Raw genomic sequence first — 25,327 nt, 5'->3', positions numbered from 1 at the left:
AAACGATACGGCACCTACATTCGTGAAGCAAAGTCAAATATCACCAGTATATTCTTCCATTTTTATTTCCCATTTTAAATCTGTATTTGCTCTACATAAAATAAATCAAATTGTCAATGCCCATAAATATTACGGGAACCATTTGTTACCGTCGACGCTTCGGGATCAAATTTTTTAGCCGCGCCGTAGCCGCATCGCAAATGTTTGTTCTGTCACTCAAAATTTGTATACTTTTTTGCGGCTTTTCTGATGACGTTGACCAGATCAATGTACCTTTTCAGAGAATATAATTTTAGGTATGTATGTACTACACGATAGAGCAGTGGGCATCAGAAACTGATGACTGTTACTTATCTAAAAATACGTCACATAAATACATACAATTATATACCCACCGTTAACGGTAGGTCTGGAACGGGCTGGAAGACGTAGCGTGGGCAGGCCTCCTACTAGGTGGACCGACGATCTGGTAAAGGTCGCGGGAAGAGCCTGGATGCCTTGGGGGAGGCCTTTGTCCAGCAGTGGACGTCATTTGGCTGAAACAACAACGGTAGGTCATGTGCCCTGCCAGAAGGATACAAACTAAACCTGACCCTCGATGATCCATTTATGGTGGACTAGCTATCCGCCCGCGTGGAATTTTGTCTGTCACAGAAAAACTTTATCGCGCGCGTCCCTGTATCAAAAACCGGGATAAAAAGTATCCTTTGTCCTTTCCCGGGACTCATACTATACTATTCATCAAAATCGGTTCAGTGGTTTAGGCGTGAAAGCAAGGCAGACAGACAGACAGAGTTACTTTCGCATTTATAATATTAGTATAGAATTAGTATAGACAGTATAGATAGATTGCCAGAAGCTTTCGTCCGGGTTGCTCAACATTTGACAATTTTAATGCGAAGTATAGGCTGGTTTTAGTGTCACGCGGACCGTCCGGTGCGGACCCGCTCCGCACGGCCAATCTGTATAAACAGCCATAGTAACTAATTTGCATTCGACCACCAGGCAGGACATGTGCTGCGTCTAAGCAGCTTCTAAAGTTGCCACATTATTTCTTACTTTATTGCCTTGAATCAAGGTCCATAATGTTCAAACTATCTTTAACACTGGTTTCTCTCCACAGGTTGTTCCTCCAGTCCCCTGCGAACCCGGATCTCCTGTACATCATATTCTTCTGCCACACGCAGCTAACGGTCACGCTGTTGCTCTGCTTCATCTTCGGCAGTAAGGTAGGCACGGTAAGGGCGTCGAAGCGAGGTGGTAAGAAATATCCCTCTCCCAAGATGGTGTATACTCCCCGTATTTATAAACGATACTTGCTTAAGTGAAGGAGCAAACCGAACGCACAGCGTTGAATAGAGCTCTGTGATTGAGAGCACCGAGAGTCCAAGCTCACTTTGAGACCTCATTAGTAATGTTTGTAAATACAGGCGATACTGTTTAGGTTGGAATTCTTATGTGAAGAAGTTACGAACAGTCAAATAGAGTTTGATTATGTAAAATTTTATTGAAGGCTGATTTTCAATTCAAATTCTTAATTTTTTTCTGGGGTTACTTACACCCGGGACGCTCCAGTGGTTAGTAAGGAGAACCTTTTTAGGGCACTTATGGCCGTTTTCACCACGACTCCCTAATTTTTAAATGACCCCTATGCATAATGCTGGTAACACAATAACAGGAATTTTGTTTTCATAGGGGTCACTTAAAAACTAGGGATTGATGGTGAGAACGGGCATTATTATACTCCTCCCAATAATTATAGGTTTCCCTCTGCAATCTTCTGCAAGCTTGCCCTCTTGCATGGTACCGTAATTTTTACTATTTTTGGATAGCACAATTTTGACAAGCTTTGTTACTGAAACCCACTTAGGTACAATTTCACGGGTGCCCTCTCAGACGCATAACATTTTTCATCATAATTTAGTTTGGCATAACAGTATTTGCATAAAGTTTTTTCGCATAATCTTTGAAATGCATAGTTTTCTAAATGCATAATGGTTTCTTAGGCATAATAATAACTTTGTCTAATTTTCAATACCATAATTTAAATAATCATAAATGTAAAGAACATAATTTTTATATTCCTAAAATTTGTTTTGAATAAAATACGATAATCATAATGTAATTATTTATAACATTTAAAGTCATAAATACTGTCTATAAGAGCAACCAACATTGAAATGTAAATAATTATGTATTTGTGATGTTGCGAACGTTCCTCCTTCCACCTTTATACTCTTTCGGCCTATAGATTTGTAAAAACTAAATTCTCATGGTCATTGTCATTTTTGTTCTTTTGATCTGTCTCTTAGAAAACTTAAGCTTGTGAAAATACATTCTGTTTGATCTCGAATCCCTCTTATCTATTATAACGCACATAATACAGTCCACATTTCTTTTACAACATTAAGCTTGCCTGGTCTGGAATTATGTAGATCCCGACTGGCCGTGGTCTCTTCCACGTGGTACTAGTCTGCCCTATACTAGAGTGTAATTTAAAAGCCGGAGGCGCGGAGGGAGTGCGGTCCTCGCTTGCTGTAACATAGATCCGGCAGCCGTGCGAGCTGGAGCGGCTGAGGCTGGTCGCCGAAGGCGACCAGCAAGCCGAAGCTGTGGAAGCGAGCATGGCATGCCGGGTATATGTTACGCCAGAGCGGAAGGACCGCACTTCCCGCAGCGCCGGAGATAAGGCAATCCAAATGCTTGCTTGCATGCTTGCTTGCTGCTTGCTTGCATGCTTGCGTGCTTGCTGCTTGATTGCATGCTTGCTGCTTGCTTGCTTGCTTGCTTGCTTGCATGCTTGCTGCTTGCTTGCTTGCTGCTTGCTTGCAGGCTTACTTGTTTGCACCCTTGCTTGCATGCATGCTTACATGCTTCCTTGCAGCTTGCTTGCATGCTTGCTGTTTGATTGCATGCTTGCTGCTTGCTTGCATGCTTGTTTGCATGCTTGCTTGTCTATTTATATTTGTTAACTTATATTTTATATGTATGACATTTTTTATTTCATATTTGTTAACATTATGGTATTTTGTATATTATGAATGGTAATATTTATGGCATTGGTTTAGATGCCAATAAATGTTATGCCTAGAAATCGTTATTAAAAAAACAAGAATACAGAAAAAATATATCATCATCAACAGCCCTTTACAGTCCACTGCTGGACTATGAGCCTCCTCCACTATAGTGGAGGGTTTTGCCATAATCTCCACGCTTGGCAGGCGGGTTGGAGATCGCAGTTTAAAAGATTTATGTTTTTCAGAGAGCGCTGCTGCCCATTCTCTGTTTGATGTGTAGTCCCTAAGTCGCCTCTTACGACACCCGCGGGAAGAGTAGGGGTTGGTGACAAATGTATTCTACTCTGCCGTCACCACACGGCTCAAATATTATTATATTATTATAATAAAAGTGGTTATGGCAAAAAAATATATGCTTTATGATTTATTCTGTATGAAAGTTATGCGAAATGATGAGTATGCCAAAAAACTTTATGCACTCTTAAATTATGACAATATTTTTTATGCAACCGAATATGGACCCCAATTTCACAGATGATTGAAAGTAAAAGCCCTCAGAAAAAAAAAACAAAACCAACACCCACATTTATTATTTTACAATAAGGAAAAGGAGGCGTTTTAATTTTTCTGTCCCCAAACCGAAATGCTCAGAAGTTATGTCAATGTTCTTAACTCAATGTAGTAAGGTTTAAAATTTCGTGGGTTGTTTGTAAGGATAAATGGAGATACAAATCCAAAGCTTTATGCAAAAGACCTTTTAGTGTTACTTTATCTGTCATAGGAAGTGTTACAAATGAATGAAAAAGGGGAACGGGGAACCGAAGTTTTTGAGGCACAGACCATGAAATCGTTATTAATGGAGGTCTCTTTTTTTCCTTATAAATGAAAGGGGATAGAATAAATATACAGCTTCCACGGGTTTTGTTATCAATGAAGCGAGGTATTTCGTGGTTTGATAAATTTAAGAAAAAAGGTTTTTTTAGCGACCAACCGGCAGGATCTATCAGATCATAGATAAACTGAGAAGCTTAATCGTTGTGTTTACGTTTAGGGTCAAGTTTGATATTCTTACATTAAAAACGGATGTTGTAACTTTCAATGGAAATAGAAACAAATAAATCAGGAATAACATAAAATAGCGACATTATCTTAAAGTTAATATTCCTTCGGAATAGAGCAACAACCACGAGCTGTCAATTTAATTGATTTTAGGATATTCACTTGATTGTCATTTGTGTCAGTTGTAAGAATTATTTCACATTTCTTACTAAAAATTCTCTGAGCTCAAACTTTCAGCGTGCCAATGAGTGCTAACGAACAGTCAAATAGCTGCAAAAAAAAACGGTTTTGTTACGTCGTATCACGCATCTCTTTTTATCTCACAGTGTTGCTGCTAGTGACATCTCGCTCGCTCAGTCCTTTGTTGCTCTATTCCGCTAGGTATATTAACTTTATGGCCAGTACCTAATGCTTTATGACAGTAAGTACCTACATCGGGCTAAATCATCACTGGCATATTGTTATTTCCGATTTTGGAATAAAGTTTAATTTGAAGAATCGACTGTACCAACTGTAGGTACCTATAAAAAGTTACAAAAAATGGCGAAAAACATAGTATTAAAAATTATCAACCATTGCTATCTCTCCAACTGAAAAATGAGCCAACTTGGCGATCAATGCGCATAAAACAAGCTAGTAAAGAAGGATCTACAAAACTAAATTTAACGCTGCCATTTGAGAGAGCCCCCAATAAAGACTTTAAGATTTTTACGCCCCTAATATCTTAGCCGGTTTATAGTCATCGTGAACCAGTTTTACGGTTGCTAGGGCTTATAATTGCACTAATAACCTGGATTCTTATTTAAAATAAAAATATTTTACAGTCTACCCCTCTATACAGGCTGTCCCAAAATGTGCATCATGACGTGTTAATTTTGTGTGACGCGTCACACTGACACCAGAAGTAGATAAGCCTAAAGGTATTAGCCAAACCAACGCGATTAAACGCGATTAGCCGGCGTGCAGCGATGGCGATCAATGCAATTCAATCTGATCGCCATCGCTGCACGCCGGCTGATCGCGTGTAATCGCGTTGGTTTGACTGAACCTTAAGGCGCATCGAAAGTCTATTAAATCTATTTTTAAAATACCTAATACTCGTGTCAGTCATATTTCAAAACTCATCAATCAAACTTTTCTATAGATATTATTTACTAAAATAGGATAATCTAAGAACATAATTATAAGCTTGTTCGATGCATCTTAGGCCCAGCTGCTGCCTAAGATGCTAATTTTAGGACACCCTGTATGTAGAAAAAAAAATGTCTATACAAATCTAGAATTCTTAAATACGAAGATTAATGTAAACATAAAGTTCCATAATACAGAAATCCTTACTTAGTCCAAGTTATGTTAAGTTCAAAGTGTAATACTTATAGGTGACAACAGAACCGACAAGATAACCGGTATGAAGTTTAGTTCCAATTACTTCTGGAGTTTGGTTTGAATTAGGTTTCAGAACAATGTGGAATGTAAAGTAATCAACACTGCTCTGGAATTTCTGGTGCTCTTGCCCTAGGTTTAATGGCTGGACAATCCATTTGAGCTACAGTTTCAAGTTGGTACAGTTAGCAAATTACGCGAATATTTTTATAACCATGATGAATAAGGCTTACGACTTGATGATAGTTTTAAGCTCTTATATTAGCGGCCGCCCGCGACTTCGTACATGTGGATCCTGTTTTACCCCCTTAGGGGTTGAATTTTGCAAAATCCCGTCTTGGTGAGCACTACGTTCTAAAAGAAACCCCCATGCAAAATTTGAAACTCATAGCACTTGTAGTTTCGATTTCGTGATGAGTCAGTGAGTCAGTCAATCAGTGACCTTTTGCTGTTATAGAAATAGAAGATGGAAAAGGTTACTTAATACTTTTTAAATACATTGTTGTGAAACTAAGTAGCGCATCATTAAAATAAAATATTCAGAAACGTGTCTATAACGCTGGTGTGGGAGCCAAAAAACATTACAGAAATACTTGATAAATTGGAAGAACGTGACAAAGTTCCGTGAAACCGTATATAAATGCGACTTTTTAGGCCACAAAAAGGCATCTGGCTAAACGTTTCACTCGTACAGTTGTAGAGTGGAGACTCGGCTCGGTCGAGAAATGCAAAAAACGCGGCTAAAAGGTTGAGTGCTTTGCGTCACAGAAGATTCACTTACAACGATGCATGAATTATTTGCTGGATTCCCGAATACGGGTTTGTGGTCTGTGTAATATGCGTTGTATTTTGAGTTTCTGTGCTTGGGTTGTGAATGACAAATGTTTCTTTTCGTTGAGGAATAACTTTTTTCGAAATTGTGCTCCACAAAAATAATTGTGTTTGGAAAGACCATCGACCATATTTTGTGACTAAGTAGGCTCTATCTCTTTGGTATCATAGAGGATATTATATTAGTTTTTTGAAGTCATTCATCTTAACTACAAATTATTTGCCATTATAAAAACTTAACTTTGATTATGAGGAAGTAAAACTTTCAGCTCACATGTTACATTTTTGTGTAATAACTGAAGGTTATATAGGTTTCAGTGTGATTAGCTCAATAGGTTTTATATTGATGACTGTCATAATCACTAAATAGTATACAACAACGTCGCCTCCTGTCTGTCGGTCCATAAGTATACTTAGATCTTTATAACTAACGCGACGGATTTTGATGCGATGTTTTTTTAATAGATAGAGTGATTTAAAAGCAAGGTTTATATGCATACTTAGCACCCATGTAAAGCTGGGGCGGATCGCTAGTGGAACAATAAATGGTTTAAGTGGTAACTATTATATCCAAGTTTTCCAATGCATGCAATTTCTTGCAAAACGAATAAATCAGTCGTAAGAGAGCATTCGATCAAGTCTCCTTTCACAAGTTGCTGTTAATGAGTAACTACTCAGAATCTATTATTAAGTTTAAGTGGCAAAGCCTTTGATATATTTCGAGCTTACTCCATTTACAAGCAATAAAGAATTCTAATACGAATAAAAGCACAACCAAAATGGTATCAATACCAAATTATTAAAGGTTTAAATGGCCTGGTTGAGAAATTAAACGGCGAATTCAGAATTTCAGACCTACTCCAAATTGATATTATTAATCTTTCCTCAGAAACGAAACATAAAGGCTAAAAGATTTTTTATTCGTTTCTTATTTTCGAGACTTTGTATTTCGAGAATGACTCTTAAAATGTCTTAAATATGATCCATATTTAAAAAGTATAGCTTAGAGCTTGTTAGTAGCACAATTACATACTTGAATCTAAGATTGACTCAATATTAAGAACCTCAATATTACGAGTAGGTATAATGATTCCAATTTTAGCATCAAAATAAAATTAATGTACAATAAAAATTTGAGTGCTTAGCAGAATGTATTTAACAATTTTAGTTATACTCGTTATTATTTTAATAAAACATATAGTAGGTACATAATTTTTTGTGATAAATTCTGAGACATAGAGTTGCTTTATTCAATAAATTATTTTAAAAGTTTTGTGTTTCATAAAAAGTTTTCATAAGTTACATCTGTGCTGCCGTAGGTATCGAAATCTAATTTAAAGTTCAAATTAAATTTCTGATACGAATACGATTTTGATAAAAATATTTTCGTTTTAAAATAAACCAAAGTCACCTCAGAATAATTTATCATATTTGAGGGGACAATTATTAAGAGGTTATAGCACAGTATCCTAGTAAAAACTACCAACTTCGAACAATATTCTCTCTAGTTATTTGGTTGGTTCTTTTCATAAACAATTATATACGAGTAGGTGTGAGTAGGTGTAAATGTTTTATGTAATATTTAGATTTCTTTTAAGTGTGTTGGATGTTCAATAAAGTGTACATAGGTATATCTATCTGTTCTTCTGATTAATTTCGTTGCGCGTCTGCTGTTTCCCCGGGACAAACTTGACCTTCACTGGTTGGGTTTTTATTGGCGGTCAAGCTGTAGATCCTGGCTACACAGGAGTTGTAGCGGTGGGAACGAGAGGTGGGAAAGTCATGTATCTATCTATCTATTTATCTACCTTTATCTGATTCTATAACATTTTCTACAGGCATACATGGTCTACAAGGGCCACGGCAAGGACGACCGGGAGAAAACCGGTAAATTCCGGTCCCGACCGGCTGAATCCACCTACACCATGACGACCAACCGGAGCACCCGGTTTTGCGACAATATGACTGAAAGGGAACTGGAGGTAACTGAATATTATTCCGTATCTAACAAAGATATGCCAATTAGCTAAAGAGGATAAGTCAACAATGATATGAATGTAATCTATATGGAACGATTTGATTTTGATTTATACAAAACCCTAGATAAATAATTCTTAATTAAGTCGGATGGGTATTTCAATTTAATTGCTTTACTGAGTCTCCGTGTTTCATTTGAAGCTTAATAAATATTGTGTTACAACCCGTATTAATTGTAACAATATAATGTTATCACTCGCAATAACTTCCCTAGGACATGATTATTATTATTGAAGCACTAGATAACATTTTAGATCCATGAATTACTACCTAGGTACGTCTCATGAGGATAACTCAGTAGGGTACATTGTGAATTTTGAACCATTACAAAACAATAGCTTTTGTAGCTTTTGTGCAAGCAAAATTACATTAGATAAATTCTTCCCCCTTAATGTCAAATAGTGAAAAGGAGGAAATAGTTAAGGGAGGTCCCTAAAATGATGGATGATCTACGTCGTAGCCGCCAGCTAAATGTCATTATAGTCAAATATCGCTTAGTGAGTAATAAGAGACTTTTTCCAATGCCAAGAAAAAAGAAAACGCTTAAAGATTTGCCAAGTTTAGTTTTAGTTTTTATAAAATATTGCTGACTAAAGTTCGCCACAAGCAGTTCTATTATAACACTTCCACAGTAAGGCATATAACCACAACTATTTGCTGAAGAGGTTGCCAAGATCAAGTTCTCCTCCATTACAGAATTTCGAAGTGTTAACTTGAAACACATTTTAACGGCACTGCATTTTCTCGAGCAGTTCAACTATTTGTTTTTTCTCCAAAGATTGCTTAGAAAGAAGCTCAGAAATTCTATGGATTAAACTTCGCTTCTTCACTATTATAAAAACTAAAATTTACTCCATGCAATATTGAGTTTGTAAAAGAAAAGTTTCTACAGTAATGTTTTCTCTTAAAGCATTATTGAGCGCTTTCGTCAGAAATTGCAATATTAAAAATTCTCACGTTTATGGTTGCCTTGTTGCAAACTGAACATTTGCTGAAATGGTTTCCCCGTAATGTCAAGCAGTAAAAAGGAGGTAGTAAACGGAGCTTAAGTTTGCTTGGAACAGTTTTAAATGGCATCTGCAAAAGTTTTAGTATACCTTTTCAGGTAACTTGTAATCATAGAATTTCATGATCCATACTCCTGCAAAAATTTTAGACCTTTTCAGGTAACTTTTAAGTAGGTATAGCATTTCATGATCCATACTCGTAACAACATTAAAAAATAACCCTGAAAGTTTAAATTGGCTGTACTTACGCGGACGATATTTTCTTGCACAAGATATTCGTAGCTTCCTTAGTAGTTACTAACACATTTATTATTCTAATAGGAGGAGTTCAGAAAAATCTGCAACCAGCTAGAAAAGCTTCGAGAACGGTGTGGCACCGGCGTGGCGGTGGCCAAAAGAATCACGGCCATGCAAGACGCCGCCGCTATCCACGACCGTAAGCCTCCTACATCAGACCACTCCGCTCCCTTAAAACTCAACACAGTCTTCAGTGCAGTGGCAGACCGTCTCATGTGCACTGTGACCCCAGCAGAAGAATCAAGCAGCAGCGGCCGAGACATGCCCTTCGAAGCCCCCCCAGCCTACAGGCACAAAACCTTCAGCCCCACAAAAAGCGTCGAAGCCAGCAACACAGAGCAAAGCCAAACCGACGTCACCACCGATTCCCCTAAAAAACGCGCGGAGTTAAACGAAGAAACCAAAGACGATATACAAAACGGTGTGTTCAAAATATCGGGTGAACCGAACTGTAGTGATATACGGCCGCCCGAGGTGGCCAGCCATAACGGTTTTAATAATAAAAGTGAGAAAACTAGTGAACTGAAGACGAGCCCGGGCAGTGCTGAGACCGTGCGGGGAGTGCGCTCCGGCCACGCGAGGACTCACGCGATAGTCATTAACCTAGACGATAAGAGCCGCTTTACAGAAGAAGTCACTGTTTAATATAATTTCAAAGACTGTACTTACATTCTTGTTAGATTTCGTCCCTTTGCTCGCACGGGTAATGTATTTTGCAGCGCGATAGTGTCTTCCGATATAAAAAGTTGTATCCGAACCGCGCAAAAAACATCACGCGTGTCAGATTTCAAATCTGATAGATAGTTTTGTATAATATAAATGCTAGTCTTTACTGTGATTCATAGTTTAATGGAGTATATGTAAAATCGAAGTAAAAGTTTCATAGTTACGAAAATGCATATCAAATCTAACTTCCTTCGTATAAACTGTAGTAAGTGCTAAACTTTTATGATTTCCTTCGGAAATGGGGAATATTTGCTGGAAGAAATTTTCTCCATAGCTCGATAGACAGTTACTAAAGTGGAGCAGTTTGCACGCTTAAGAACTTTCATTAATAGGTACGTTGTAAATAAAAACATATTATCAACTTATGTTTTTATTAAAAGCTCTGAAATTTTATGGTATTAAAATTTTATTAAAAATGTTATAAAGAGACCAAGTCTTTGTTTTCATTTTTAAATAGCTGGCGAGAGTTAAGATGAATTTGTTTGAGTTAAATCTTAAAGATGCACTGCCGTAGACGAGTTTACCTTTACATTAAAAATTCGTGCTTTAAAATAAGTTAGGGAAGTTTAAACAGATTGTATCCATAGAAATATTAAAGTTTTAAAAATTTCTGAAATATAGTAAGATTTTAATACTGAATTCGAAACATAACCTAGATGTAACTTTAAACACATTTTTGAATCTGAATTGTATTAAATGCGGCACAAAATTTCCGTAGCTTGAAATTTTTTGGAAGGTTCTTGAAACATCAACTAATCAGTAAGTAATTTTAAGCATTGTTTTAATGAATTATTATAGTTTAAAATTACCTCAAAGGCTTATCATGAAGTATTTTTCTTGGATCTTAAGGATTAAAGCTTTAAAGTGAACATCATGAAACGACATAAATGTTTTAAATTTAAATTTATATGTGCTGTTGTGTGATTGTTTTAAGTAATTTAAAATTCTAGTTGTTTTATCCAAAGAATTATGCCAAAGTGAATGTATGTAACACTATGGGTAGACCGTAGTGTGTGTAAATATTTTAACTAGATGTACATTCCAGCCACGATGAAAGACAACTAGTGATTATATTTTTGTAAATAATAAATATAAATTACGATTAATATGACGTAACAATAATAATGTAAATATGCTAGCTTTATTTATAATGTAATTACTTGTAATTAGTTGTTACGGCTTCACGGTGGTTGAGGCAATGAAAATGCAAAAGGATTGTATCCAACGTTACTAGTAATTGTGTATGTATTAAATTTGAACAGCTGAAAGTTACAGTTTGGTTATTATGAAAATTAAACAAAAACCGGACTTTAACTTTGACTGACGGTGTAACTTTTACTGAAAATTATTATTATTCATCATCATCATCATCAGCCCTTTACAGTCCACTGCTGGACTATGAGCCTCCTCCACTATAGTGGAGGGTTTTGCCATAATCTCCACGCTAGGCAGGCGGGTTGGAGATCGCAGTTTAAAAGATTGATGTTTTTCAGAGAGCGTTATTATTATTATTTTATTTTTTTTATTTATTTTTACCAAAAACGCACTTGTCTTGTTTTTCATGCTGATCGCGATAATTGATTGTATGTAGTAAAATTTTATGATAAAATTTAAAGGTGCTATATTTGTCAGTTTGTTTCAAAACGCGGCAAATAAATAACTGTTACAATTGTTTTTCGGGATAAAAGAGCAGCAAAAATTTTATTTTACAGTACGAATACTATTCTATATCATTTTGAAGCTTTTCTCATTTCAATAAAGTTCAAAATATGGAGGAACCAATTCAACCACCGCTACCAATAAAATAACTGCACTCAAAAACCATTTACCAGTACAATTGATAGAATTTACAATTCGTACAGAATTCACAAAAAAACAATCAAACTCTCTTTGAAACTATTTATTGTATTTGAGTAATGTTTTATTTAACATGTTACACTCTTATTGCATTTTTATTTATTAAACTATGTTATCTTGTTTCAGAGGTTATTCAAGCGAATTCAGTTGAAATAACTATTATTATTAACTCATAAATGGTACAAAGCTTATTACAAAAGACAAAAGCTCTTTTGTTTTAGAGACTTCTACGTGAGTACAATTAGGCAGACTGCTGAACTAAGACATTGTTCACCAAGTTGTTGATAAGTAACAACAACTCATTCAGTCTATTACAAGCGAGAAGAGCAGATGTACCTCGAAATCGAAGAAACAAACGCTAATGAGACAGCAAAACGATGTCATTATAGCCTTGATCACACGTACCGAGTAAATGGGCGAGACAGTAAAGTGTTTACTCGGTCGAGACAGTGATGTAAGCGAGTAGCTGTTCACACGTGTTTTGAAATTAGCACAGTCAGTTCAGTTCTATTGAGACTTTTCTTTTTCTCTAATCTGTGGACGTGACGTCAATCATTTGGCCGAGTGGCGAGTGGCGAGACAGTGCACGTTCAGACCTGCCGAGCGAGCGAGCGAGACAGTGCGGGGCAGCGGGAGCGTGGATACTCGGCCTAGTAAGTTGAACGGGAGTCGAGCTACTGTCTCGTCGCTTTGCACGGCCGAGTACTCGGCCGATCACTCGGCGCTATGTTCATACGCACCGAGTACTCGGCCGAGAGCACTGTCTCGCTCGATTACTCGGTACGTGTGATCAAGGCTTACGTGGCCATTTTGTTTGCGTGATTTGAAGTTATTTTAGGTACAATTAGCGTCAAGTAATTCGTGACAGAGTTGCCAAAAAGTTCGCAACACGTCTTTGTTACATTGCAATTAGAATAAGGTAGAGTTGTCAACTGTTTGGCCACTTTGGGTGTCACGAAATATTTGACGCTGACTGTACCTAATTGTCATCCACCCACGCTGTTAATAATTTCATTCTGAACATTTATACAGTCCAAGTTCTAGTCAAAAGTTTAAGATTTACGATCATTCTTTTGAGGATTTTAAATCAAATACTTAACGCGAACGCGCTATTCCAATACTCTAAAACCATTCGCGGTAAAAGTTTTTAGCCGCAAAACTTTCGGCGGCGGCTGGCATGAGTGATATTTATAAATGTCTCCCTCAGAACACACAAGTTTTTAGTTGCAAAGATAAATCATCGCTGCACCGCATAGTTTGCGTTCGGTTAAACTTTAAACTGTTGTAAAGCGCTATGATAAGTTGTTGATTTGAGTCATACATTATTTTGAAGTTACGGGAAGTCTACGTAACTGATAAGCTAAGAGTAAAATATTAGTAATGAGACTTGAAATATTAAATAATTTCAGTTTATTAAGCTGAAGTAAAATAAATAATCTGCAGTTCAGACTTCATAAAAGTTTGTAGGTAATCAATTTATGAGAAAATATATTTCCATTTTTTAACAAGTTATTTTAAAATATTTTTTAAACAAAATTGCAAAGCATTTTATCATGGGTTCATTCAGTTCTTGACTTTTAAACATTGGCTCTAAAGGCTTCGTTATACTAGAAGGTTTAATAAAACCTTGGTTGTTCTATTGTAAATAAAATTGTTGACATTAAATATTAGACTAAGATATATAATGTAATATACGGATTTGTATGTATATAAGATTATTGCTTCAAGTCAGGTTACCATAAGTTGCAATAATAATAATAATGTAGGCTAAGACGTTGGTTGGTCAGCATGACGATTGTATGACAGTATGAAATAATGATGTTTACTATCTCATTAAACAAGTTAACTAAAATATCTATTTCATTGATTTTTGTTATGATTTTAATTTTAATTTCGCATAAATTACCTCGGATTATTATGAAATAATGTTTAAAATACATATCTGACATTGTTCTCCTTATTTTATCCCCAATTTATTTTCTTTCTTTTTGTTATGGATTAAAGTAACAAAAAGTTTAAAAATTAGACCGTTTATTAAAGCAATTTCATAATTTTATACATAGAAACAGTCAGCGTCAAATAATTCGTGACACCCAAGCCAAAAAGTGTTGCGACCTTTTTAGCTACTTTAGGTGTTCCGAACTATTTGACGCTGTCTGTACGTATAGATGACCCACGCTGAACTGTCCCACCAAACTCAATGACAGGGGGGCGCTACCATCGTTCAACTATATGTTTTCCAACATGGCAAAAATCGGAACCAGCGATCCGGTATTGACGGTGGCGCCCCACTGTCAATGTCATGCATAGGACAGTTCAGTATTTTGGAACTATACATAGTTTTTACCTTTTTTATGTGACAGGAGGCAAACGAGCAGACGGATCACCTGATGGTAAGTGATTGCCGTCGTCCATAGACACCCGCAGACCCAGGGGCGTTACAGGTGCGTTGCCGGCCTTGAGGTGATGATACGCACTCTTCTTGAAAGCTTGCAGGTCGTATCGAACCTACGACTTATGTTAATATCAATCAAAATTCTGGTGTACCTATATATTATTATTATTTGTATGTACCTATTTGTTATTATACTCTCAAGTTAATTTAAAATGGCCACACTATCCAACGTTACTAGGATAAGTCCAATATATATCCAAGACACCAATTCAAACTCCAGCAATGTATTTAAAAAGTTAAACGCTTTCACGGAAACTCTTTTAGTTGCATCGAGCGAGTTCGCGCCATGCAATAGTTGTTGAGAGCACTTCGCTTCGCTCGTCGATAAAAGTGTCTGTGGTCGCTTACGAGGCTTAGGTTTAAGTAAATCCAGTAAAGAGAACGTCTTTTAGTGCTGCTACACTTATAACAACACTAAACGCAGTGCTTATTAACACAACGTTTACTATGGAAAGTATTTGAGAATGAATGTTATCGAAACCGCGTTAGAAATTAACTAGCTACTAAGCGCATTAAGGCTGAGTTTTACCACCTAACTTTAACTGTAAGGGCTATATTTCACCGGGACACCATGGCGGCGCAACCAGTCGCCGCTACCAACAAAATGTATGCAGCTTTGCGCAACCAGACGGACACCAGGTGAGAAACTCTCTATAGAGCTGTATACATTTTGTTGGTAGCCGGCGACTGGTTGCGCCGCCATGGTGTCCCGATGAAATATAGCCCTAAGAGATTGACAGATTTTTAACGTTTATAATAGTTAAAGTAAGATAGTGCACCCCAGCCTCCAAACAGGTTTTCCAGTTTGTACTCTTAAATATATTTTTTACCACACAAGAATCCTCACTTGAAAAACTATTTCCTCAAGTGGGACTTGAACTGCTTGAACCTACCTTTTACTTGTCGGAAATTTTCAACCTTCATACTCGTAATAAATTGTGGGTCAGCAGAATGACAGATTTTTAATAGAAAATATTAATATGTGAATATTATTTTTCAGACAAAAGTTATAACAAATGGAAATTGCCTTAAATGTCTTATAATTTCTTAGAATTATTTAGAAGAAATCCCAAAAGCCCGCATTTTTGACCTTCACTAATGAGCGTATCTTCTGGGAACCGTGGGTATATTCGAATTAGGATTTCTTTCCGAACTTTTAAATAAAAAACTGGCTAAGTGTGAGTCGGAGTCGCGTATTATGGGTTCCTTATTTTTATCCGTCTCCGTAAATCTTTCTACTGATCCTATTAACCAAATTTATCTTCCACATCTTCCATTCTTCCTTACCTACTACTTACTTCGCTTAGAAAACAAATCACCTGTACTTTCTAAATATGTTTTTAAATTACTCGCTACTTCAATCTACTTGTGATTAATTTATTGTGTACTGGCTTTTGTCCGCGGCTTCACTCGCGTGAAATTTATCTTGTCACAGTTCGTCATAAGTTATAGCCTATAATTATGTTATTATGGGTTATAAACAATAATACTGTAAAGTTTCATCAAAATCCGTTCAGTAGTTTTTGCGTGAAAGAGTAACAAACATGTTCAGTTGACATCCAGACATCCATACAAAGTTTCGCATTTATAATATTAGTAAGATATGGTTATGTAATTCACTTGGCTCTCTTGTTGAGCCGTAGCACTACGACTCAGTGATCCAGTGTGTCGTGGCCTCCGATAATAGATGTCATCATTGGCCTCGGTCTTGAGCAGTTTCACGCAAGTGGCCTTCTTCAAGCTCTAACTTTTCAATTGACAGTGAGCTTAAAAGGTTCCATTTTCCTTTTATGAAACTAAACCCTAAAAAGCAAAACCACATTTAATGATTTTTTTTTTCAAACACTTTTAAATCCCAGAAACATGCCTTAGTTTTGATGCGTAAAAGTTATAATATAACTTTGTATGTACCCGTCTTCATTATTCAAGTGGAACCCGAACTTTGTATGTAATCTAAGATGATAAGGATGATATCTCCTTACCCTTAGATAAAACTGAAAAAGACTGCTTACATTAAAAACTTGTTCAACTATTCTCTTTTATCAAAATTTCCTTTGTAATTAGCTAATGTGCGAGCTTCTTCATTAGGACTGCTGCCGGCACTATACTTTTATAGCTCACAAAGAATATTTAACTAAATACGTTTCCAACGCAACAATGTCGGTTGCATCTTCTTCAAGAGTGCAAAACTAACTAAGAAAAATATATCAACAAAGTCACGTCACTTCGCTCCGAGCCATCAACTTCCAGGAAGTCTGTGGGGCCACAATTCCGAGACCACACAATGTGGTCCCTTAATTTGCTCTTTTAATTTCCGCCCCTTGCAAAAACGTTGACTGTCAAGAAAACGCGATGTTGACAAAAGAAATCGCGAAAACTACTTTTAATAACTAACTTTAGGCAGATTAGATATTTTCCTAGCAAAGAATAAATATTGAAGTACATGTTGTTGTCCCGTGAAACGCTCCTTAATGGCTAAAATTTATGAAATTATGCACAGTTTTCCATCACTCACGCGTTCTTACCACGAACCGTCTTCTAGATATCAAGCGTTGTTATTTGCAAAAACGTTTGGCCCATCCTGTACTGTGGGTTTTAAAATGTTTGTCTGATAGCATTTTCTGGCATTTTGATTAGGTATACATTGAAATTCACTTATTTCAGTTCAAGGTGAGTAGGCAAAACGATGCCCATCAAAATACAGGAGTAGAAACGTACAAATTGACGAAAATACCTTCGCATTTTGTGATTTAAAGTTACCAAAGAACACACTTTGTCAACTTCTTTTCTTTATACGGCTTTATGTTTTAATAATGACGACATTTTTTCTTCTACAGTGTCGATGGGGGAACGTTTGATGTCAACGATCGCTGTTCACAAGCGAAGTCAATTACCGCTTTTACTCGAAAATTAGAAACGGGACAAAAGAAAAATGAAATTATCAATTTAAACAAAATAAAAGAGCATTTTGGGGGCATCTTCCGGAACATCTGCGCTTCAAAAAAAATAAGCAGATTATCTATTTTTAACGTTTTGTCTTTTAGCGTTTTATTTATTTGAAAAAAATTGCCGCGCCTCCCCACGACCTTCACCCGGTATCTTTAACCACAGAGGAATTAGCTATCTTACCTTCTATATCTAAACACAGCAATGCTGTTAGCATTGTCTTGGAAACGGACTTACGAAGAATTCGCAACTGATTTTTCCCGATTTACTTAATGTTCCGCGACAATCACGCGCACGGCCATCACATCGAGAGAATCCAATTTAACTTTCTCCCGAACCTCACGTGAACACGTGTTCTGCCTTAATGTGATTGACCCAAGAGAAAAAGACCCAGAAATAGAAATGTAAAGTCAAAGTTATGAGCATTTGTCAGAAGTCAAATATTTTTCAAGATAGAGTGTTTACGCGAAACTCAAATTCGTCCTTTGAGCTAAACTTTGGTTGAAATTGAAAAACGTTTTTTGATCTTGTCGCAAACTGTATTAATGTTTGAGAATATTTAAATATTGTTGGGGGTAAGTTGGGGCAAGGCTTATCGATTTAGAGCCGCTTAAAATTCAGTGGGAGGGACATTTTCAGAGTATCTATGGGGAATTTTTAGGCAAAATGACAGAGTTTGTTGCAGCGCTTCTTCTCAGCGCTTGTCTAATTTTTCTCGGAGCCCAGGTAGGGCAAATTATTTCAAGACATGTGTAGGCTCTCATAGTATTTAACTTTTTGTTTTTATCTTTGCAAAATTTCACTATTTCAGTCTTAATTTAGTCTTTCATATATAAATCGTTTTAACAACCAAGACATGTGGCGATTACTTATTTAATTTTTATTTAGTAGATAGGTATTACTTCTACCTACCTTTACATTTAGCAATCGTATCGGTGAATGATTTATCCCTAATCATTAACAGCAATACATCAAAGTTGTCACTAAATCGTAGTTCAGTTGGGATTGTACCAAATTAACCTATTTGAAGTAGGCTAATAACCACTGGTACAAATTGATTACACTAATCATCACGATGTGGGGTCTACTCTGCGACCTAATTATAGACATGCCTACCTTTTAAGTCAATTTATCATTATATTGGAAAATCACGGAAAAGGTGAATTTTCTGGAAGTGAAATACGATTTTTAAAAAGTCAAAGAATAAGGATACTAAAAATACGTAAACTCTTTACGTTTATACGTAAGTGCCAGCTATTCAATTATTGAGTGTACAACGATATAGCCAAACTCCATACTTAATTTATCTTCTTTCTTATTTCAACACGTTCGGAATACAACCCCAAAACGAAATCGAATTCGGATCATTAACCCAGCGGTCGACAGCTTCGTTAAATTGGCTTCGATAGCTACATTTCTGGTTTTAAGTCAATTTTGGAAGTCAAATGATTCGAGAATTACCTACTCGTGAATTCTCGATTTGAAGTTCATGAAAAAAATACTGGGTTAGGTGTTAGTTTGGTTACTTGTAAAGAAATGCTGGCTTGAATAAACTGGGATTTTTTATTTTTTTATGTGACAGGATGCAAACGAGCAGACGGATCACCTGATGGTAAGTGATTACCATATAGATTGCATACAAGAATATGATTGCAAAAAGGACAGGAGCTGTAAAATGTAACCCTTGATTCGAAATCATGTTTACCCAATCTGTTTTATAATTCGTAAAGACAGTTGTAATGGTAAGAACGGGAGAGTACCTAGCTTATGCTTTCACACTCAGCCGATTCCATTTACCGAACGCAACTTTCGTATTATAATTGGAACGTTATAAATCAGTGTCCGAAAATCAAAGCTGGCAAATAAATCCTGTCAAATTAATGAGCTATGAAAAACAAAAACAGAAACAAATGACTATCCTAGCTCGTCTTGGCTCGTATTAATTCGAACTTCACTTCCCCCGAATCTTTTTTAACGTTCAAATAAATCAAGCAAAATGAAGAGATGCGACTTCAGAGAAAAACATTGATAAAGTAAGCTCCTTATTTTGTCTTTAATTTAAAGGGAAATTGTTAAGGGAGCTGATTTATTTTCATTTGGCCTTGTTTACGTTCGAGAGGATACGATTTTGCCTGTGAAGATATCCACGTTTTATTTGCTTTGCGTAAATGAATCAGTTTTAATTAAGTCAGTTTAACAGTTTATCAGTTTAACTATACTCCCCTTCTGATAGAACTGCAGTCTCTAATGGACTCGAAGAGAGAGTCTAGCTCAAAAAAAAAATAACTGAACTACTTTATTAAATCCTATTTGCTTGTAATTAGTAGTACATTGCGACTATTACTAATTTCTAGTGCATAAATTGCTAATGATGTCCTATCTAAGTACTTACTCTTTAAAACTCCACCGTTTTCAGGTAGACCGTTTTAAGCTCTAAGATGCCTTATTTCGGCTGTGAAATCTCATTAAATTGCTATTGAAATGAACTAAAAAGTTATGTAAATTAACGCCAAAAATTTTCCTCGAATCTAAAGTTTCTAAGATGCAATTATCAAGATTATAAATATTACCAAATGTTCGAAACATAATTATATAATTTCTAACTTTGTCAATTTAACTTAAATCGACTTGTTTTTGTAAAAGTTTAAATGTCACACACAAGTTGTTACAAAGAACGTGTTCGATACAAAATTGCGCGTCAATCTGTGGAGGAGTTTTGTTGGAAAAACATCACCCTGCTCTTTACTGCGTAGTTCGACATTAATTTCTTAAACTTGTAGACTTGTCTTTCTTACTTAAATTTTAATAAATAATGGAGCTACATAAACTAATAGACTGCCTCAAGCTTCAACCACATCAACGCGTGCAGATCGCCATCGCCAGCACGATCATAGGCCAATGACAGGTCGTGTGACCCATGACAGTCCGCGCGACCTGTCATTGGCGATCGCGCCGCGATGACAATCGGCACGCGTTGGTGTGGTTGAAGAATCAGGTGGGAGTTGAACCCACGATCTTGCGGTTGCCAGCAGACTTCACTAACGTCTACGCTACGGAGACCTTGGGTAAGTATTTACTACCTACATATCTCTATGGTAATGAGTGGTAGAGTTATTAGAAGGTACACTACTGTTCAAAATTTCATTCAGTCAATAGCACATCAAGTCACCACAAACTGTATTTTTCTCAATCGATATTGGACCTTAACATAAATACATAAAGTTCACTTTGCACAAAAGCTTATAAAAATTCGTAATGCCTTTACAATTTGACCGCCAATAAAACCCAACGAAGCTAAAGCTAAGCTAGTTCTGAGGGAAAATTTAAGTCTTAAATTCGAAGTCTAATTTGAAAGTAGAGGTTTCGAAGGATCAATTTCCCTTGAGTGCAATTCGGCTGACAAATACATACGAAGGCTTGCACCAATCTAAAAACCATTTATCAGGTCCCTTTATGCCGTAGTTACATTTATAGTCTGTAGCAAAGCCATACTTAGATTTTGGCGATCTTGTAAACCAATAAGACCAAGTAAAATTGACAATGCACAATGGCTCTTTTAAAATACAAAGACAAAATGTAAAATATCGACACATACTCGTAGTTACTAAGTATCAAGTTCATACAACAATAGATTTAGCTAGAAACTAAACATTGTGTGCCGAATGGACGCCCGTTCAGTTTTATTAACATCGCTTGTCCCTATACTATTTTCATCAGAAAGCCCATTCGCTATTGAGAAGAGGAATATTGGAAGAAAAAAAGTGAGAAAATTGCACAGAAAGGATGCGCCAAAAACAAACAACGAAAAGTATTTTATCTAATAAACGCATTAAATTAAACGCAAAAATAATCGTTACAAAAATACGTTTAGTTTAATATCACTTGATACAAAAATAACAGGTACGAAAATCATTCGATCATTTCTCCATTCCACCGTCTCATTTCACGTTAACCCGCAAGTGAAAAAAAAAAACAAATTAAAAAAAAGAATAGGTTGCACCACCGTTTTCGTTTTTTTTTACATTAGCTTTGACACGGTCTTTGATAACAAAGTGAAATATGTACCTATCTTTTGTAAAAAAAACTGCATAATCTATTGACGTGGAAAATTAAAAATTCTATTACATTAATGTAACATCTAAATCTATGCCGCAATACAAATTCAATTTAAGAATGTCTAAAGTAAACCACCAACATTTTTTAAGGCGGGTAGTCAGAAAAATATTTTTATCTGCACCCGCTCGCTACAACTTCAGTTGTGCGTCGGTCGTGGGTTCGCGCGCATGATTTACAAATTATGCGATCTTATTGTGATAATTAGAGACTATTTTATGCACAGTATTGTTTTCAGACATTAGTGTTGTGATTTTGGTGTGTGTTGTGAAGTGTGTGAGTGGAAATTTGGAGCATTGGAGCGGTTTTAACTTTGGAGCATCATGGAGGAGAACTTGTTACATGCTGGAAAAGGTGAGTAATTTTTACAACTAATTCCGGCAATACACACCTCGTCGAGAGTTCACTGAGAGACGAAACAGACCGAGTGCGAGAGTGTAAGGATCGGAGTGTCTCGCTGTCGCTCGCGCGCTCTCGATCCCGTGTTCACACTTTGGGCTGTCTCTCGCTCGAGACATTCGGGCGAACCTGGGCGAGTGCTCTCGGACGAGACTTGACAAAAATGTAGTACCGGCATATCAAAATTAAATGTCGAAAAATTAAGAGACTTTCGGGTCAAGTTACATTTTGTATTCAAATCTATGTTTTAAAGTTAATCTTTACATATGAAACTGACCTCTTTAAATATCATTTCAACGCTGAGAAATAACCAGAGTAGGTACCTAGCTTTGGTCTACGTATAAATCCACAGTTAATGTAGCATTTCAAAAGTCCCAACACAGTTAAAATAATTCACGTAGCGAATACCGAAGGACAGCCTTAAAATCGCGCTGGAGATAAGGAAAAAAGCGTGATATGCATAAACCAATTAGGAGGGGAGCACGAAATTTTTAATTACGAAACTTGGAGCGAGTCAGTGGGTCAGTCCCGACTGCCTAGTCTAGGGACTGTAGGTCATAAAAGATTGCGGGATTTAATGTTTTTTTTAGGTAGGTACTTACTTAGGTACACCTTACCTTACCCATAACATCTGGGGGCGTAGTGTGATTTTACGTCAAACGCATTCGATGTCGACTGCGTAAAAAAGTGACATTAAATGTATGATGGATTGTACAGCGCCCCTAGCGGAAACTTTGAAGAACTAAAATCTTCATTCTTTTAACGGGCTCGCTAGTGACGACGTTTGATGTAAACTCACACTAAGCCCTCAGGTGTGATTGCAGCTATATGCAATACGCATATATCTTTAACTAGCTGACCCGGCGAACTTTGTTCCGCCTGAATGGCAATAAATAAGCAGACTTTTTTTTAAATTTCGAACGGGATAAAAAGTATCCTATGTCCTTCTCCTGGCTCTAAACTACCTCCCTGACAATTTTCAGCTAAATCGGTTCACCCGTTCTTGAGTTATAAGTGGTGTAACTAACACGACTTTCTTTTATATATACAGGGTGTTAGGTAAATGGGTATATGAGCCGACACTAGCCCATATTAACATGGGCATATAAATGGTATGGTGAAGTCAGAATTTGATATCATAATTTTATTTTTTTAAATTTTCATACAAAATAAATAATATAAAATCCGATTTGTATGAAAATTAAAATAATTAAAATGAAGATATCAAATTTCTGACTTCACCATACCATTTATATGCCCATGTTAACATGGGCTAGTGTCGGCTCATATACCCATTTACCTAACACCCTGTATAGATTGCACGAGACGATAAGTGAGATTTTGTGTCTAAAGAATTTATTTAGTGTCTCATAAACTGCTTAGTAAGCGTACGAATGAGATTATAATTAGCTGCGGTTACAGTTTCTAGACTTTGCTAGTCGTTCTGAGGCATTAAATTAAAACGTTATTCATTTAAGTAGGTACCTACTCTTATATCCTTTAACTGAACTTGAATAATCGCATGTATCAAGAAATATGATTTTACTTCCAAGAGCGTGATACAGCCGTGGTCTATGCCGTTATCACAATGTCAATGGGCTATGGTAGTTTATTAAGTCTCAGGCTGGCTTGAATCACTTAACTTTGACGATAACCGGTGTTTTTTGTATGGAGTTTGACAAATTTTTGACATTTGTTAAAGTTAAAATAAGATGGTGCAACTTAGCCTTAAACTATAATCCCCCGGTTATTCTACTACCCACACGATGGAAGAAATATGTAGGTATAATAAATTACTGATTCTAAATAATTTAGAAATCTAAAACCGCCGTATCTTAAGACTCGGGTCGATTCTGCGAAACAAAATATTAAATGTCAGAACCAAATTTAAAAGCGATTGCTTCTGAAAACGGTGAAAATAAACATGCTAAACATATCACGTTTCAAACATTTACACCGTCCAAGTATTTTAAGGGACGAGTAAATGAAGATCTCAATTTAATTTGCTGGAGATTTTTTACACAAAAATCATTATGAAATCAAGTTCATACATTTGTGACATCATAGCTAGCGATTTGTGATCAATGATGAGACTATGGAATGAATTTCCTGATCGGAAAGTCCTATGTTCAATTTAAATTCAGGAGACATAGCTATTGTAGTGTTTGGAAGGCAATATGACACCTTAGGTAATTAATCTGTCTAATGATATGTCATGTTAATCGGCACAATTTAACATGCCTGCCATGTGTTACGGGTCGTAGTGTCTGACAGCAGTGACATCACTTCATCATCATCATTTCAGCCACAGGACGTCCACTGTTAAACATAGGCTACCCCAATGACTTCCACATCGCCCGGTTGGTAGCGGCCTGCATCTAGCGCCTTCCTACTACCTTTATGAGATCGTCGGTTCACCTTGTTGCCTCTTACCTACGAGTATAACTAAACATGACGCAAGAAAGACTAGCAGCTGTTGACATCGGTCCACGAAACATAGTTAAATTTGCATACATGATAAGTTAGAAAACCTACTACGCGTGTATTCCAATCTACATTCTTGCGCTAATACTATATGTCACTCAAATGTAAATTCCTCAAGCCTTTGATTGGCATTAAATTGGAATTCAACCAATCAATTGAATATGCTTGAGCTTAATCAAGATTTGAGTATCGTTTCGTATCGAACTTGGAATACTAATAAAATCGCAGACATCTTGAATTATTATGATACACATAAGTCTCTTAAAGTCTTCATAAAATTCTTTCTTATTAGAGGTGTTCTTGCTTGAGGCTATTATAAAGGTATATTTACATACGCTTGCAATATTGTAGAGCGCGAAAAAACCTGACATGCACTGGCCTATCTCATACATAGTACCCAGCAATATGAATGTACCTTAATTTTAATATCTCCCAAAGTAAATATAAGGGTAATTTAGACATGAGAGCACTCAACCAAGATTCATTGCTGAGACATATTCGTTTTTTCCAAACGGTTTAACCTACTCCTAAAGTGGGTGGTATAGCAACCTTTTAACGTAAGAACGATTTAGGTTTTGGGGGTAAAGGCAAAGATACTTTCAGGGTATTTTAGCTTTACGGAAGATTGACTTACAATATAGTGGGCTTGTACGGGTTATTTTTTTCAGGACAGTTAACAATTTCACTTTCTTGGATATTTATTCAATTTTCTTACT

General features: G+C 36.4%; 1 protein-coding gene across 1 annotated transcript in view; it reads left to right on the top strand.

Annotated features, from left to right (window-relative positions):
- Window positions 1-10,338, top strand: part of LOC135074559 (probable G-protein coupled receptor CG31760) — a 77,275-nt gene extending 66,937 nt beyond the window's left edge. The window contains exons 8-10 of the mRNA XM_063968890.1: window positions 1,124-1,229; window positions 8,129-8,272; window positions 9,656-10,338. Of these exons, the coding sequence (XP_063824960.1) occupies window positions 1,124-1,229; window positions 8,129-8,272; window positions 9,656-10,276 (871 nt within the window). The 3' untranslated portion in view covers window positions 10,277-10,338. The remainder of the gene's footprint in view (window positions 1-1,123; window positions 1,230-8,128; window positions 8,273-9,655) is intronic.
- The last annotated feature ends 14,989 nt before the right edge of the window (window positions 10,339-25,327 follow it).

The sequence above is a fragment of the Ostrinia nubilalis genome, chromosome 1 (genome assembly GCF_963855985.1).
Source record: "Ostrinia nubilalis chromosome 1, ilOstNubi1.1, whole genome shotgun sequence".
Taxonomy (NCBI): domain Eukaryota; kingdom Metazoa; phylum Arthropoda; class Insecta; order Lepidoptera; family Crambidae; genus Ostrinia; species Ostrinia nubilalis.
The sequence above is the reverse complement of the archived record's forward strand: the minus strand, read 5'-3'. Positions and strand labels throughout refer to the sequence as shown.